Source organism: Apostichopus japonicus, chromosome 19, assembly GCF_037975245.1.
Source record: "Apostichopus japonicus isolate 1M-3 chromosome 19, ASM3797524v1, whole genome shotgun sequence".
NCBI classification, from domain to species: Eukaryota; Metazoa; Echinodermata; class Holothuroidea; order Aspidochirotida; family Stichopodidae; genus Apostichopus; species Apostichopus japonicus.
Window position 1 is genome coordinate 6,360,462 of NC_092579.1, and position 19,423 is coordinate 6,379,884.

At 37.8% G+C, this 19,423-nt stretch overlaps 1 protein-coding gene across 1 annotated transcript; it reads right to left on the reverse strand.

The window, feature by feature from the left end:
• Nucleotides 1-311: 311 nt before the first annotated feature.
• Nucleotides 312-19,284, reverse strand: LOC139960194 (85/88 kDa calcium-independent phospholipase A2-like). Its single transcript, XM_071958380.1, has 14 exons — nucleotides 19,015-19,284; nucleotides 18,067-18,356; nucleotides 15,169-15,384; nucleotides 12,326-12,512; nucleotides 11,669-11,853; nucleotides 10,428-10,707; nucleotides 9,780-9,909; nucleotides 8,417-8,575; nucleotides 7,441-7,728; nucleotides 7,027-7,177; nucleotides 6,159-6,295; nucleotides 5,161-5,315; nucleotides 4,134-4,310; nucleotides 312-3,330 (listed from the first exon to the last, which is right to left on the reverse strand). Exons 2-14 carry the CDS (start codon nucleotides 18,294-18,296, stop codon nucleotides 3,112-3,114), a joined length of 2,514 nt encoding a protein of 837 aa, XP_071814481.1. The 5' UTR covers nucleotides 18,297-18,356; nucleotides 19,015-19,284; the 3' UTR covers nucleotides 312-3,111.
• Between the last annotated feature and the right edge of the window lie 139 nt (nucleotides 19,285-19,423).

A 19,423-nucleotide genomic window follows, 5' to 3' on the forward strand; every position in this document is an offset into this window, starting at 1 on the left:
CACACGCACATACTCATCCAACTGCATGACTACAAAAGTTACCATAATCATTCAAACCAAAAAGGTGATACCGTGCATACAAAACATATAAGTATAACTTACTTCTTCATTCCAGGAGAACGCTTGATATGATCTAGTCTTTATCTATGATTTCCACATTAATAGGCTTTTGTATGTAATCTTCATGAATGACCCTTCAAATTTAAATTCACCTTCAGAATGAATGACCTAACATCACAAAGAAATACTTAAATGTGGATCTGTGGAACCAACATAAAAGAACACCAAAAAAGAGGAAAGAACTACTGAAGTTCTATTTTATAGCTTTTATTTGAGTATTATATTTCAGTGGAAAAAATAAACTAACAGATTTAACAGTACACATAATTTGAACAGAATATGTAATATTCCAAGCAAAATTGAACTAAAATGGCAGCCTACAATTTATAGAAGTTTAAGTTTTATAGAAAATAATTTAAAAGGTGATGATTGCCAAAATAAACTGCTAAAGGTTTTTGGGATGTAAAACTTAAGTTGTGCTAATTAAAGTCATTTAAGCATTTTAATGTTAACAGGATATTATTACTGGAATGATAAAAGCAATATAATTACAGAGGACAATTTTTTAAATCAAATCATCTTTAAACTTGACTAAGCAGCTGATATATGCTTCAAATCCATCTTAATCCCTCCAGAAGATGATAGGTGACATCAAATTCCTGTCACACCAGCAAAGCTTAATTTTTCTACTGTTTTGCACTTTTTGAACTATCATAACCACTTTAATATTCAGTACAGATTGGATAATCCATGGAAGCCCAAGCTTACAATTATCAAACACATTCATATTAATTACAAAATAATGATACTAAGGAAAATGACAAACATGTCCAACACTTCAATCTCCTATTGTGCTTTCCAGTTCAAGGATAATGTTCAAATTATTCTACTGGCCATAAACTGCTCACACATTATCGAATGGCAAGGCAACACCATGTTATTCTCAGGATTTTCATGTTTGCAATGAGAGTTGAACTTCAAGTTGATTTTTATTTAATATTTTACCAGTGGAGGGGTCAAATTAATACCTGCTTTAGGTATTACTTGAAGTACATGTAGTGTATGAATTCGTTACCATAGCAATGAACTTCTACAGGTGGCCAGATTAGCAAGAACCATTGATGCCATGGTTTGTTCAAAACTGGCTGAATCAGCAAATAACATATCCAATGACTAGCTTACAACAACAACGTTTATTTGACACATGCTTTACTTGACAGGGTAAGAAATTTCCAGATTTGTGCAATAGTAAGGAAGATACTGTTTAGAAATACATTTGCAGAAGTCACAAAACGTGAACGATTCCTTATTGATATTCCTGGAAGGAGTAGCATTCTAGATGAATGAATTAAGATAAGTTAGACTACTAACGATCTGCAAGATTCATTCTCACGATCAACACTGTTCATTTCCCGAACAGTGTGAGAAGAATAAACATAAACGTCACTTAAAAAAACAAAATCTATAAAAGTAATTCTTAAATTATGAGAGAAGAAGGGGAAGAAAACCAAATTTACAAGCACATAAAATAAGAATATACAATAAAACATTTACAGTGAACTTTAAAATATATCTACAATATCTGATTTTGAGCAATGGATGAAAAAACAAAGACAATACAGAAAAGGAAGATATGATTGCAGATATTATATCTAACACTTGAATTCTGTAATTCTTTGACACTTAGACGACTTGTGATTGGCACAAAAATATACAAGGATGTCAAGGAAAGTCACTAGTTTAAGTACTTTCAAACTTGTTTACGATGGCACATTAACACTTCCTCATTCTCCCCACCATTAACTCCATCCTCCCCACCACTTTCCCATCCTGCCCACCTCTTTCCCATCCTCCCCTTCCCTATCGTCCCCTCCCCTTCCCCAACAGCCTATTGAATTTTTTTTGTTTGAATTTTTTTTACTCTTTGAGCATAACTGTGGAAGACAAATTTTATAGAAAGCAACAGACCACAAATTGCCAAAGCTATACACCCACAGTACCAATGAGGACAATTGCACTTCTGCCTACCTGTACCGGAATGCATGCCTCGATGCTGAAGCACTAGAAAGATTTGCATTTAATACCTTAGCACACTGGTACTATTATATACTATAACAATATAGCAGAAATAAATGTGCATTACACTATAAACACTGGCACATTACAGGTAGGGCTAATTGTTAAGACATAAAATACTTTGGCAGAAACAACCAACAGAATCTGGATGTCTCTTTTTTAAAAGAACATGATATCCCTGGAAGCAATAAATTTCATAGAAGACAAAGGTTATTGTGGTGGCAAGATGAAAGTTGCAATGAACCATGGCATCCATGTTGCAAATGTCAACATGATCAACATTATCGATTACCTACGATTGCCACTAGGCTGTTAATCACCGACTAACCAGTAAAACCCCTTATGCTAGCTACTTGTGGAGTATCTAAAGTTTTTCTTTCAATAATAAAGCAAACAAATTTATTCTCATCACCTCTACTTCAGTCTTCCCAACTATTAAAACTCCTTGTTAAAGTGATTACGTGCATTTTGATAAAGGAAATACATAATATAATATTTGATCTTATGTTTTTTTCCTTAGTTTTCAATGTAGCCACTGGTGTTGTATGGATGAAATATTTCATTTGATGGCTGACAATGACATTGATAGTTGTTAAACTAACAGAAACGGCATAAAATAATAAATTTATATGGGGAGAGGAACAGTGTGGGTAGTGGGGGTGATCAATGGGTCACGTCATGGCCAAATATTTCTGGTCAGGTCGTGGGCTAAAGAGATTGCAGACTGCTGCTGTAGATTTTGAAAACAGATGAAATCTTAGGTTCTCTTGTCTCTCCTAGAACCATGTCATGTCATTACTATACACTTACCTTTATGGAAGATGTGCCAAAATTATAGAAATTGTATGCATATTCATTAGAGGTTTGTGTAGTGTAATAGCCCATCTGCCAGAATAAACTAGGAGAATATATTCAAAGTAAAACAACAACAAAAAAATTGAGGAAGGGGAAAGCCATTCAGTGAATATAAAATATTTAAATAGATTTTAATATTTGTGCAAGCTGCTGAATTTTTTCCTGGTTTTGAACGATGTAAACTTGTGTTTCAAAGAGCATCTTCATCAGCGCAGAATCTCTGGTCTCGTCTAAGCTTGTCTCCACCGACAGTGGAGGGCTGAACCTGTAAAACGCCGCTCCGATGGAATGGCACCAAGCCCTGGATCTGTCCACCGATCGACCTCGTGTATCACACACCTGAAGAGGATCAAAATAAACGTGTATTTTCTAAATAGTGGAAAACAATTTCTCCTACAAAAACAGTCCACCTGAATTATTTATTACCCTTTCCCTTTAAAAAATGCATTTTCTGTTGTTCAATTAGATGATAGCGAGTGAGATAATGCATACTGAGACAAAAGAACATAATTCCTTTTCAACAGTGTCACAGAGCATTCATATGACAGCTTTGTTTAGCCTACCACAGTTTAATATGTACCTTTCCAGCTGGTTAGGGGGTAATTTTCTAATGCTAATACCACTCTACACTGTCCTTCATTATCAAGATTCAAAGCACTCATACTGACAGTATGAACAGTTCGTTTATTGGATAGAAACAGGATAGTGATACTGCTCATACTGTCAGTACGAGTGCTTTGAAATGGGACACAAAAGTTCAGTAGAGACAACACTGTCCCAACTGGGTGACCTTTACATATTACTCTAATTTGCATACATGAATAACTTTATTCCTGACATGTATATAACATATTTAAATTCCTAATGTCTCTTTGCGTAAATATGTTTCTTCATGACATCAATGTAAATCATCACAATTGGTAATGTCAGCTGGCATAAAACAAATGAAGATGTTTATTCATGACATTAAAGCATCCTAATAAATATTCATAATACAAGTTTGCACAGACAAATATATCTATTGATCAGATCAATGTATCACAACAGCATCTTAATGCAATGAAGCTGCTAAATGGTATGCTATACAGTAGTAATTACTAATGATAAATGATTTTTTCTTCTTAAAAAGGTGAGCTACTTACCTGTTCAATCATTATTTCACCCAAGTTTGCCGCTCCGATCACGCTTTTTGCCGCATTCACCAGTTCTGTGAGGCCGAGGTCTTGCGGTTTGACGACATTGACGTGAGAAATATCCTTAACGGGGGTCACACCGGTACCGAGAGATACCACCACCCCTATCTGCCGTTCGTCTTCACCCTACAAAGAAAGACAGTTCCAATACTTGCTAAAACTTCCCTTGCAAAGATTCGTCTGATGTCTTTTTAAACTACAGCTGTTACAAATCAGCACATTCTGCCTTTTCTGTGAGATGATCAAGGCATGTTAACCTTTGACCATGAATATGCCATGTTTGCCACAAGTCATAAAAATTTAAAAAAAAAACCTAAACAAAGAATGGCAAGGTTAATGTCTCATTAATGCATTGCTTCTGTATAGTAAAATCATCATTATACTGTAGTAGCACATATCCTCAAGGGTTGTAACCAGATATTAATGAGGGGGAGGAATTGGTGTACCAACAGTCTACCTACAATTCCAACGCTACCAGCAGAGGCTGTAGAATGTTTCAGTGGGGTGGGAGGGGGGGGGGTGATGTTCTGCCATCCATTCCTTCCCCACCCCAGCCTTCCAATTCTCCTGTTTGGCTACGCTACTGTTACTCGACTCTGTCTGTATTTATAGTCCATTTGAAATCTATCTACAACAACTAGCACATAGTAAAATCTACTGTGAGTACCAGAGAGCATGGCAATATCAAGATTTTATAAGTTCTTGTACCATACCTATCAGAAAGTGCAGAGGTCCTACTTTCGTAAACTTGCCATATTAAATAATATTATAGAACAAAAAAAAGGAAGGTTTTATGGATTTGGACTTTCAGGCAACTGCTACCTAACTGGTTCATTTCAAGTGACCATAGATGAGCCAAAGAAGAAAGGGAAGCAACTACCGTTCGAAATGACTATTCTCAACGACATTACACCTTTTCAACATTTCCATTGCAATCTTGACTACAACAGCGTTGCTATGGTGATGTAATACTGACCTTCATCTTCTTGTCCATGTAGTATTCAGTTATCTCTGTAATCGTATCCAACGTTGGATTATTCGAAATCAGTCCCCCGTCCAAGAATCGACCCATCGGAGGAAAGTAGGTAGGAGCTGCTCCACTTGAACGACCCGCTCTCCAGACCAACTGATCTGTTGAACGACGGAATTGGTGTCCCTTTGTAGATTATCTTCTACTGAAAGGTTTCAACAGACCTAACCAGCTACCTGATATCATACATAGGTTCCTACAGCCCTGAAGTAGTAGATACCTTCAGAGTATTTCTAATGCAAATGTTTAACAATATATCTTATAGACACAGGAATCTTCAATACAGTATATCTTATAGACACAAGAATCTTCAATACAGTATGTCTTATAGACACAGGAATCTTCAATACAGTATGTCTTATAGACACAGGAATCTTCAATACAATATATCTTATAGACACAGGAATCTTCAATACAGTATGTCCTATAGACACAGGAATCTTCAATACAGTATATCTTATAGACACAGGAATCTTCAATACAGTATGTCTTATAGACACAGGAATCTTCAATACAGTATATCTTATAGACACAGGAATCTTCAATACAGTATGTCTTATAGACACAGGAATCTTCAATAAAGTATATCTTATAGACAGGAATCTTCAATACAGTATATCTTATAGACACAGGAATCTTCAATACAGTATATCTCATAGACACAGGAATCTTCAATACTGGAACACCATGCAACGATGACACAGAATAAGGATAAAATCCTAGACTACCCGATGAAATTGGGAGGATTTTCGCAATTAGGTGACCACCTAAAATATAATCAACTTCATACAAAGATGGCAACCTAATCATATAGTCATTTTCAATGTTCCAATTAGCTATCCTGTCCTGTTTATTGAACTTGTTTCCACTTGTTTCACAGGATCAAAACGTCATGCCCTCAAAAAAAGTTATAAAGAAAAACTAAATTCAACATTTAGTCCTACCTTTAGGTTCTGGTGGAGGCTTATATTCTGGGGCATAGGCGGCAGATTTGGATGAGGAACCATCGGGTGGATCAAAGTTTCGAAACAGGTGGAGAGCTGCTGGACTTCTATCACTCATCGTACCAGTGATGAAAACTCTAGAAGGAGAGAAAAAAATAGCAATCACAAATGAACTGATGGATTTGTCAGGGAAGAAATATGTTTAATATAGGAAGATCAAAACTAAAGTTGTCAGCACGTTACAGGGATTATTTTGTTGAGATGTCCATGAAATATATTGAGCTGTTGAAATGAAACTACAAGAAGCCACTTTTCAATTTTCAGTGTAAACACTTTTCAATGTAAACTACACTTGAAGTTACTGATTGCTACACTGGTGAAATAAAATACCCAATTGATAAAGTAACATGAAAATAGCATGATGCATTATACCACAACAAGGTATGACAAGGTTTTAGATGGCATGGTGTAGCATGATGTTGCATAACATGGTATGACACAGCAAGTTCTACCATGGCAGAGTATTGTGTGACCAGTGTTAACAGGAATAGTCTGAGAAACGTAATGTGATTTCAAATTATAAGGGAACGCCAGGCCTAGGTTTGCATGATAAGGCACATGCCATGGCATAATGTGGTATATAGCATCACCTAACATGGCATTGTACCATAGGGTATCCATGATATGTCATTGTGATGCACCATGGTTATGATGTGGAATAGCATGGTATTGTCATGCCAATTTCGTACAGTTCAGTATGGCATAGCATAGCCCAAGCAGCTGCAGAACATGCCTTTCATCGCATACAACATGGAATAGCATAATCATGACCCTTTTCTCCTGAAACAGTTACCGTAATATCACTCACTTTGTTCCCACAAGCTTGTCCATCGTAGTATTTTCACCAAAGCAATCCTTCATCAGACGCTCCAGATTCTCAGATTTGTAAGGTCTGCTGCCAACGAAGACTTCGTTCTTTAGGGAGAAATAGATCTTCCGGCATTCAATGATCGAGTATCCTAGCAACGAAGGAAGGTGCACGTCTTGTTAAACTTTGTCGTCACTTTCATCTTTAAATCATTATCGAGTATCACCAGAGTATAAATTTGAACTCCAACAATTATCCAAATGACAACGACGCATAAATTTTACAACTCTGACTTTCATCTCGAATAGTAAATGGATGGTTTACACTTTATTGGCATCAAACACAGAAATAGTCCTTGATTGACACCATTGAACAATGCCCCCAACGACTGTCTTGTAGTCTAACCAAGCTTACCGTAAACCATGGCCAGTGCCAATATTCCTCCTGTGCTCGTACCGGTGATCCAGTCGAACATGTCTACAATCTTACGACCTGCTGCTTTCTCTATCGCGTCCAGCAGCTGGATCAGGATGAGTCCTCGGATACCGCCACCGTCCAGACACAACACCGTGTCCTTCTCCCGGACTTTTGCCATCTGGCCGTCTAGTTCCATCCCAGAATCTGTCTCATCTGGACTGCTCCCTTGAGGAGAGCCCATAGTCGCCAACATTCCAACAGTCAGATGGAGAAAGTCGTCGTACACTTTACGTCAAGGAAAGTATATAAACGTGTTTAAAATAAATGGTAGGGTTATCTCAGGTATGGTTGCGATTCTTTCAGATTTTGAGGTCAAAACTCCAAGGTACCCCATTTTCCCATCTCTGCTGTGAATTGTATCAAAATATGTCATGTTTGCCCCATTTTCTGATATCAAAGTTTGTTTGAACATTTCTTTCTCTTCCATGAACAACTTGTAATTTCAATACTTTCCAAATTTTGATGAATATTACACCATAAATTTGATAATTATTTTACCTGACTTTGAACCTGTTATCTGCCATCATAAATGTTAATGATTTTACCATAAGTTTAACCCATTACCTGTTTTCCTTTAGAGATTGTACAAATGTCTACAGACAGGTTTCCTTTTCCAGAGCAATAAAACAGTCGATCAAAAACCCAAATGATTTGTTGTATGTATAAGCTCTGATACAAGTTCAGCTGCTTTTCATGTATTACATTTTCTCATCAACCTCATCTAACAAACATTGGACCATTGCATGCCACGGCCAGCCCAATTTCAAATCAATCCCCACTTCCACCGACATTTCACATTACAAATAAAAATATCATGACATACTCTGGTCCCAAAAGACTATATAAAATGGACAGTGTCATTTTGCAAAATGCTGAAATAATCTAGGAAAAACTCTTCCAAGTTCTTGCTCACCCTTTTCACAGGGTGTTTGCTTCAGGGAAACATCGTCATCTTCTGGTTTTCCATTGTAGAGTCCTCCTGGCTTGCAACCGTCTTTACAACCATGCATGTCTGGAGAACACCTGAGAGCTCCCAACTGGTGTAGGGCATAGATTACACTCGATGACCTGCCTACAATATGACACAAAGTAACAGGAAGATAAGAACGGTTGATAAAGAACAGAAAAATAAGAACAAATTAATGGGTGTCTTTAGGCAGAGCCCCTCCCCCCACCTGGTGTAGGGCATAAATGACACTCGATGCCCTGCCTACAATACGACACAAAGTAAGAGGGAGATCAAAACGGTTGATAAAGAACAGAAAAATATGAATGAATTAATGGGTGTCTTTAGGCAGAGTCCCCACCTGGTGTAGGGCATAAATTACACTCGATGACCTGCCTACAGTACGACACAAAGTAACAGGGAGATCAAAACAGTTGATAAAGAACAGAAAAATATGAACATTTAAATAATGGGTGTCTTTTAGGCAGAGCCCCCACCTGGTGTAGGGCATAAATTACACTTGATGACCTGCCTACACACGACACAAAGTAACAGGAAGATAAGAACGGTTGGTAGAGAACTATATGAATATACTAATGAGAAATAAATGAATGATTGAATGGGTGGTTTTTAGGCAGAAGAGTTGGATATGTTGTAGACCACTTAAGAAAAAGAGTATAACCATATTGCACTTCTCTCCAGGTTTAAAATCTTGAGAAATTTTTCATCAATTAAAGTAGATAGACTATTGAGTGTACCACACAAGACCATTGATACATTTCCTCCGGTGCAACAAAAACCCATAATGACTTGTAATGGCCTCAAATCAAATATCAATATATACCAAATTTGTAAATGACAAATGGTGTTGAAGATCATCACAGGTTCACTCTTGATTATATGAAGTTCTTAGAAATTCAAAAAAGAAACAAGTAAACATGAATATTTATGAGCTGACATCAATTTAGCCTTGAAAGGAATATTCCAGATAATTAGCATATATGATAAAGCTGAATTATCTTAAATTTCAGAATATCTAAAGAAATATTATTTCAAATTTTCCTTTTTCTTGGAATATGACATATAAAGACTTTAAGCTTTTGCACAGAGTCACCTTCACCCAAACAAAGGTGTGAAAGTAGTAATCTTAAAATAAATAAGTAATTCATCAGGATAATAACATTTTGCGATGAAGATAATCAAGCAAAACCAAACTTAAAACTTAAAAAAAAAGAAAGAAGCAATTTGTTACAGTAACTTCTGTATATAAATATATCCAAGAAGATATACACACAAGTCAGAGACATTTCAAGAAAGTAAATAAAATTACCCATAAAGCTTTGGAAAGTATTGACCATTTGCGTAGAAGCGATATGTCGTGGGGTTTCCCCTTTGAAGTTCTTCACATTGACATCAGCTCCAAAGACAATAAGGGTGTTCACCAAGTCAAGGTTATTATGCTGGAAAATAGAAAAAAAAACAAGGAGAAAAAAGATTTTTATAACAAATATCAGAAGGACACAGTCTGTTAATATTGGTTGTTAATATATTTTGCTAAAGGTAATTCTTTCTGCACAATACACATAATACACATGTGCATAATACATATTTTGCAAACAGTTTGCGATTCACTACATCCAGTGCTCATCCCGACCAATGTTACATTGTACAGACAAAGGGATTAGAAATGTTAGCGCGGTCGTTTGTTCGCTGAGGTTGTTGTAGCAAAATCCATCTTAAAAAACTGTTTTGAAAAATGCCACCCAGAACTATCGAGACAATGTCGCCATTCTGTGCCCTTTTCAGTCATGAAAAAGTCAAGATTGGCACTGACATATAAAGTAAGCTGAGCCATAGCAACCTAAAGATTGTTGACAGAACCTGTCACTAAGCAGGAAGAGCATACTGTCCATAATACTCTGTCCCAATGATTCACCATTTGTTGATCTATATAAGCCTCACAGATTTCAAAACTCACCCTTGCTGCCATGTGGAGTGCTGTGTCCCCTCCCTGACCTCTCACATTTGGGTCAGCGCCCCAGACCAGTAATATCTGTGCACATTCCATCCTGAGCCGTTTCACCATGATGTGTAGTGCCGTATCTCCAGTCTTGCTGGTAGCGTTGATCTCGTGTGTGTACTTCAGTGCCACGTTCAGTAGTGTAGTGGTTTTGGCCCAGTGGAGAGGGGTGGCCCCATGTTTATTGCACTTGGTAGTTCCGGCATCCTTGTGTGCATCGAAAATCGCCTGCACCATTCTGTGGGAGGTATGAAACATTTCATTTAAAAGTCAACCAATGCTTAAACTTTTTTTTTTGTAAATTATTCTGCTTTTTTTGTAAAGCACCTTGTGCAGTGACTTTTGTCTACTCATTTGGCACTATATAAGTCTCATTTGTTATTATTATTATTAATCGGAACCAGCACTGGCCGAGGTATTTACATTTACATTCCAAGTACAACTCTTTTGGACTGTACTCAAGCTGACTAATTTTCCTGTTTGGCTTCACAAACCACTTTTCTAAAGCAAGGAGCAACTGAAGAGAGATTGCGGTAAATCTGATTCCCCTTCTGGAAGTGAATATAGCATGTACTGAGATATAACAGGTATCTGTGTTAAGGAACAAGAATATAACTGACACTGGCTTCCCGAAGTCAATATTGAGCCATCTGTTCATGGCCTTCATAGAGCTAGCATTATCAAAAGTCACAGCTGTTATACAAAAAGGACAAGTCAAAGAGAATGAAGACTAATAATAATAATGATCATAATAAATGGTACTCATAAGGCACAAAATCTTCCGAAGGACTCAGAGCACACAAGGACAAAAGGACACACACGAAAGAAATCTATGAATCGAGAAAAGCTTGACGGAAGAGATGTGTCTTTAAATTGCTTTTAAAATGAGAAAACGTAGGAATGTTACGAAGGCTATTTGGAAGTGAATTCCAAAAAGCCGGGGCAGCAACTTTAAAAGAACGTTCACTGGCAGACTTAAGGTCAGCCCGGGGAATTTTGAGCAGTTTTTTGGAGGAACAAAAAACGCTTGGTGGTTGGTTAGTACACTAAACGACAGATATGGTGGAAGAGTACCCTCAAAATAACGGTAAACCAAAACAGTCAGTTTATAGTGGATACAGAATTTGATAGGCAGCCAGTGAAGCTCAAAGACTTTCTGAACTCCACATAACTTCTGATATGATAATTAACTGACTTACGATAATTTTTGTTTCTTCATTGCATAATGGATGGGAAAGCCGAGGTCATCTCCGGCATCCAGGACTGCTCCTGCCTTGATTAAAAATTCAGCGACATCAAAGTTATCTGCTTTACACGCAACGTTCACAGCGGTCTGGTTGTACTTGTTCAAGCAGTTTATGTCCGTTTGATCCATCGGTATGAGCTAGAAGGTGGTGGAAGAAGAAAAAACCTTAGTTATAGCTACAAATCATGGGAAGGATTTAATTGCTGGAGAATCTCGGTCTAATACAATCTTATGGAATCTGGTTCACAAGCAGTACTTCTTTGTGACTCGCAAGCAGCTGTACCTGTTTGTGATTTGACTATGAATATATTTTGTATACCTGCATGTCCTTATCAGAATAAACAAAATCCATCTGAAACCACAATTACAATGACAAAAACCAACTTGCACCACACAAATTGTGCATATCTCATCTGCTTGACATATGAGTATAGGTAACTTTTAGCATCGTGCCACCTCCTCTCATGTCCCCAACCCCCCTCCCCCCTCCAGGCAAGGGTCACTGTCCAGTTCTTTGCCTTCCATATCTACCATGTGAGAGTAGAAACTTTTCCTACAAATTAACACAGCACACAAAGTCATGCACTGATTAAGATCAAAATTCTCATACCTTGACCATATTAAGTGCCTTATCTTTAACCCTGGCAGCATAGTGGAGAACAGTTTCCTTATCTGTATCTTGTAAGTCTACTCTGGCATAACAGGCGATCAGCTCTGAGACTAAGGCATTGTTATTACTCTGGACAGCCAGGTGGAGTGGGGTCCGCTTCAGTTCACACTGCTGGCTGTTCACGTGCCTGTAGCAGAGGAAGATTGAAAGACTGCTAACGGAACAAACTAAGACACTGATTAAAACATATATTCTGCCTCTTACCATGTAAGACATCGGCTGTGTGACATAATTGGAGCACATGCTGCCAAGTGCAAACTGCCTTAAGACTGGAGAATGGACTGGCTTAAACTACTGCATGCACACACCGCCAAGGAATAGACCTCCCTAAGACTGGAGAATGGACTGGCTAAAACTACTGCATGCACACAAACACTGCCAAGGAATAGACCTCCCTAAGACTGGAGAATGGACTGGCTAAAACTACTGCATGCACACACCGCCAAGGAATAGACCTCCCTAAGACTGGAGAATGGACTGGCTAAAACTGCTGCATGCACACACCGCCAAGGAATAGACCTCCCTAAGACTGGAGAATGGAGTTGGACTGGCTCAAACTACTGCATGCACACATTGCCAAGTGACAGACCTCCCTAAGACTGGAGAATGGACTGGCTAAGACTACTGCATACAAACACTGCCAAGGAATAGACCTCCCTAAGACTGAAGAATGGACTGGCTAAAACTACTGCATGCACACACCGCCAAGGAATAGACCTCCCTAAGATTGGAGAATGGACTGGCTAAAACTACTGCATGCACATACCGCCAAGGAATAGACCTCCCTAAGACTGGAGAATGGACTGGCTAAAACTGCTGCATGCACACACTGCCAAGGAATAGACCTCCCTAAGACTGGAGAATGGCGTTGGACTGGCTCAAACTACTGCATGCACACATTGCCAAGTGACAGACCTCCCTAAGGCTGGAGAATGGACTGGCTAAGACTACTGCATGCACACACCGCCAAGGAATAGACCTCCCTAAGACTGGAGAATGGACTGGCTAAAACTACTGCATGCACACACCGCCAAGGAATAGACCTCCCTAAGACTGGAGAATGGACTGGCTAAAACTACTGCATGCACACATTGCCAAGTGACAGACCTCCCTAAGACTGGAGAATGGACTGGCTAATACTACTGCATGCACACACTGCCAAGTGACAGACCTCCCTAAGACTGGAGAATGGACTGGCTAAAACTACTGCATGCACACACTGCCAAGTGACAGACCTCCCTAAGACTGGAGAATGGACTGGCTAAAACTACTGCATGTAGATCTTGTCATTTTACACATTTAATTATTAAATTTACTTCTACTTTTTGCCAGAAAATGGAGTTCTATAGACCAGAACTACACAAATTTGTACCCTTGCAACAATATTAAACTCGTTTTTGATAATTTCTAGGCCTACATTAAGTCAACATCCTACAGATTAGTGCATTAGCATGTTACTGAACTACACTAGACTAGGTTTTGTAACAAATATGAAATTTCCTTTATATACTTATATGAAATGAAAACCTGTAGAACTGCTCATTATAAATAGAAGGAACTCTTCAACCTTGCACCAGTGCAGTAAATTGCTAAGAATTCAGCACTCCTGATAACCTCTTCAAGAGAAGTCACCCAGGAAAGAACCTGGGCACCAAAACCAAACAAAAGAACGACTGATCCGCTCTCAATCCCAGTCCCCTTGCATCGGGACTGTGACTGTGTGATCATCATAGCTGTGTATCACGGTTCCCCTACAAGGGGAACATAACGCAACACATAGGGAATGGCTGATACCATAACAGCATCCTTCCAGCAGCAGGACTCAAAGCCATGCGCACCTCAGAGGGCACTCAGAAGCATGTAAAATATATTACAGCAAGTGGAATTTTCCACTCATGGATATTCAGTTTCAAGTAGTCAGTATTTATCTGACCAAATGTGCTCATGAACATTCTTATGACCAAATTAACATAAGAATATATCTCCATTTGATTGTCAAAGCATTCAATACAAATACACATACATTATGTGTCACCTCTGTTTAAGAGACTGTCAGATTTATGGTTTGTTAAGGTTAAATATTAATTCTTACTTTGGTATGCTATTTTCACTGTGACAATGCTGCAACATTACAAATTAAAAAAAAAATATATGAATAAATATGAACAAGTAGATCTATGGAATGTAACCCAAACTTGGTATTAAAATTAAATATGCTCGCGGATAAATTCATTGAAGGCAATAAAGACATTTATCATTATTAGTGTCAATTTTATGATACATTGTGACAAACTGGTATTTGCTTATGTACAGTACTGTATATTAAAGCACTCAATCATTCTACAAACTATAGGCTACATCAATAACTGCAGACTGCAGCTGTTTAAACAGACATCTATTTTACTGTCTATGGTGGCATTAAACTGCAACCTTGAGGAGGGGGTGAGGATTTGAGGGGCTAAGGGGAAGGGCAACAAGAACGGAACAAGTTACTATAGCAACAGTGACTCATTACTGTATCTCAACCAGCAGACAACTTATCTGAAGCAACTTATAACATTTCTAAAATTCCAGAAGAGTGAGGGAGGTATTCACATTCCATGTCCATTGTGCTTTTCTTTGAACCATGACTTAAGTCATGTATGCATCTGTCACTCTACGTAATTCATCAAGTGCAGTAGCACGTGTAAAGTTAACCTGTACGACTACATGTAGAAGTACACACATGGTGCCCTGGTTCAGTTATTGGGTATTTGGGAAATCGACCCACAATTGGAACTTACTTCAAGACGCCGGGCAGGCGCAATACTTCACGAAACCTAGCAGAAACGGCGAGGTGAGCGGGAGACCAATCTTTGTGCTCTCTCAGTTTGTTGCAAAGTCTCTGTAAGGCATCTGCACTATAATTTTTACAATCTAAACCCTGGAAAGGTTGCAGCGCGGAGCAGAGGAAAGAAAATTCTTCGATAGCTTTAGGTTCCTTGGAAATTTTAAACAAGCTGCAAGAAGAAAAAGAGGGCAAAAGTGAATCTCTTTGGAGACATACAGTAGATACTGACATTGAAATATAATCTTAGATCAATATACATGTATATATGTGAAAGCCTTCCATGTCATTGCAAGATTACCCACATGTCTTACTCAGATCGGAAAGATCTGCCGGTAGGCTCAAAAGACGATGATGCACGTTTTTACACAAACTCTACCACTTATACGACCAGTGTGTAGTCTGCTCAAATTGCACTCCAGTTGAATGATTGGATTTGCAGGGTACCTTTATCCCCAAAATCAAGTACTATTGAACAGGACATTAAGAGCCAGTTTGTAGGCTCATATATGTGAACAAGATCCATAACTGCCATGTGATATCTTGAGGGAGATATATCTTGAAGCATCTACACTTGGCCTAGACCACACTGTCATAGCAGAATTGATCTATATTATAATCTTTAATCCTGCTATTGCACATGTATGTAACATGCTGGGTTGATGATGATCAACTGTTAACAGATAACATAGTTACATATCCTGTTGCAAGAGAAGAAGTCTTAACACTGCATTGAGTTCACACAGACCAATTAGACTTCCATGTAAGGCCAACTATTTATCAAAATTGGGACTGAAACCTATTGAGGATAATAATAAGCTACTGTACTTTCACCTCTTGAGATAAGAAGTACTGTTGCACTTAGCAATTGGAGTGAATCTGCCTGAAAGTGGAGTATACAGTAAAATGGAGCCAAAAAACACTCACTTAAAAACAAGTGCATTGTAGAATTTAAACAGTCACTGAACCTATCTGCTTAGGTAAAATTACTACTGGAATGTTCCGTACAAACACGATAAACATTCCTTTTCAAATTGAGAGGTTCAAAGAGCACTGGATGACAAAAACAGTTCTGCATATAACTGTACATGCAAACCAGGCTAGGCTGTAGTAAAGGCTGCATTGTAGGATTTTACTACTGTACACTGTACATGTTGAAATTTGCTATGAGCAGATGAATCTAGCTCTATGAAAAGTAAGCTCTCTGTGCTGTTTATTGTTTTATGAAGTAGTTTTTTTGTGAAGTATTCTAAGTTATATACACTTGTAATGACAAAGAAACTGTTTATTAACATATTATTGGTAGATGAAGAAATTTACAATAATTGAACATTGAGAAACAGCTAAGGGAGAATCCATTGTGTGTTCTGGTTTATTTTTATCTTGTTAAAATAAACAGCAATAGCAAGTCACATATGGAGGGTTTCCTCTCTTAATAAGGTCGATGATGTTTCATTCAGAGTAATCATGAATCAATTGAAAGATGATATCATCTGTTCCTGTCAGACCTTGATGTAAACATAATATTACACACATATAGAGATATCAATCAATAAACTTCCGTCCTTAAAATTTCTTCCTTGAGCGGGTAAATCTACAAAATTTCTTTTGCAAACTTCGTCCAACCTCTACAACCACCCAATGTGTTGTTAACAAGAATTGCAAAAGGAGGGTACTTAAAAAAATATTAACCACATGTTACTGGCACCGAATATTTATGGAAGTCAGATCAAGTCTTTTCTATTTATGTAACTACAAAAATTGGCGCCATTTAGCACTGCACTTTTACCAAGTACCTCACCCCCCCCCCAACCTATCACCACCTTCTACAGAAGCTTAATTCCGGCCATTGAACATACCAATCTGAACACAGTGCACCTCTTTTTGCATGAACAACAGACTGAGTACACTGATATAATATATAGTGGTATAGTCTTTATATAGCAACTCCCTAATGTCTGCTGAGAGAATGAATCCAATCAGTTTGAATACAGTGCAATGCAAACATAACACCACTTTATGTGACTGGAAGCTTAATCCTTGTCAAGTAACAAAATAATTGAATAACTTACATATTTTGCAATAATTTGGTTGCACTGTAAATTTATTATAATGTTATATTTAATTTTCTCTTTCATTACTCAGTAGTCTATAGTTCTCTTTTGTGGTTACCTGAAAAACTATGTTTTTTTTTTCATTAGGATTCATCTGACCTTCACAAGTGAGAATAATCTCACTTTTTTTGTCATACAGGCATTCAGTAGGATTGTAGTTGACAAATTGTTAACTGGTTATATATATATTCAGTGTGTATGTTGCACACATCACATTATTACTGTATTGTAGGTAATAATTTAGCGCTCACAGTTTCCGTAGCGGGTTTGAATTAGGCTCTGAAGTTTGTCTCTTATGAAATGCTGTACCATGGTTCCTGCTTGTACAAAACCTGAGGTAAACATCGTTGCACTTATAAGGCAAATTTGCCCATTTTACATAGCATTTCATGATGCAATTGGAGATACATTTTTCCCTGTGTGTTCCTACAATCTACAAACATCAATGTATCAGAGTAAAATATGCTAAGTTATAAATTTACTAATAAGAAAAATATCATCATTTGATACAAACAGAATGTACTACGTACATGTCAAGTCAGCATCCAATTTGTAGCAAAAAATGACTATTCAAGAGGAAAAAACTCAATTTACTCTTGAAACTTTTAACCTCTCACCACCAATGACATGTGATTCATACAAATGACATGAATCGGTAGAGTTTTCTCCAGTGAATGTGTATTGAACAAACCAACCGATTTCATTCCATATAAGCTGACTAGTTTAATATATATACGAACCTGTAAGCTGAAGTTTCGTGGCCATCGGCTGAATTGGTGTACATAACACATTCAAACTGCTTGTTCTTTGCATCATGGTAGACTTTGATGAGACCAGACTCTTGCACCACTGGCCAGTTGTAAAACGACTTTTGTGGATTGTCGACCTTTCTGACCTTCAGTGCATAAGCATCGGTAGAAGGGATGCTACTCAGCACAGAGCTTAATACATTGCTTATCGAAAACGACATTCTGCCCAGAATATGGGCTGTCTGTCTACAGATGTTAAATTAAATTAGATTGATTTCAATCTGTAGGAATGAACAGAGGAGGGGAAAAGATATGATAGAACCGAGTTTGAGGAGTACAGAGTAATTCCTTAGCTCTCAGGTTACACTTGAAAGCAATCATACTCACTGTATGGACCATGCTGATCCCTTTATCCAATAGAGACTGGCTATGCATATTGCCCATAACTATCATCAATACAAGGGCTTTGAAGTGAGACCTGAAATTATCACAGAAAATTGTTAAACTTGAACAGGGGGTGTCAACCACTTAAATACTGGTCTAAGTTAGTCAAGTTAATAGCTACACTACTGTCTTTGGTTAGCTAGTAACTTGAAACTGATGTTGCAAGCTAGTAAAGACTGGCAAGTCTCTAAGAACTATGGTACTTGGTAGGTGTAGACAGGATGAATAGTGTAAGTTAGGCCTAGCATAGTTAATATTAGTAGTATGCTTAGGCCTATGTTATGAACTGTGTACTGACCATGAACATGACAAAGGCCTAGACTAGTCATTTTGAATAATTGACTCAAAACTGTAAAAAAAAGTACTAACAGCATTTGTTTCACACTTAAATACACACGTTAGAAGTATGTCATGCATGATACACAAGATCAATAGAGCGATATCATTGTGTAATTTCCACGACCTAAATGAGGCTAAAGTGACATTGACACTGACCTGAGGTGGTCGTTCTCGTCCCTCGGGTAACGGAATTAACTGTTCTGGAGAACAACTTAGAACACCTTGAACAAGTGTTCAAGAAAATCTAAATACCTAATTTCGCCAGTTCGCCAGTCATCATCTGATACAATACGGTATCGTGTCTACTATCGGTCACCACACCTTTGCATGTAGCCTATGCAACCATGTACAAAATAAACTGAATGCACAAATTCAATACTATGGCAAACTGTACTTTTGTTACAGCTCACCAGTAATAATCACTGATCTACAGTGGTAATAATGCAGGTACGAGTTAATAGTATGCAACACGATGGGTAATATCTACCAAGTGTCTGATGCATGCATTACGCAATCCTGTGCTAAATATAGTCTGAAGGGGAATTCCAAAACAGTACATGCACCC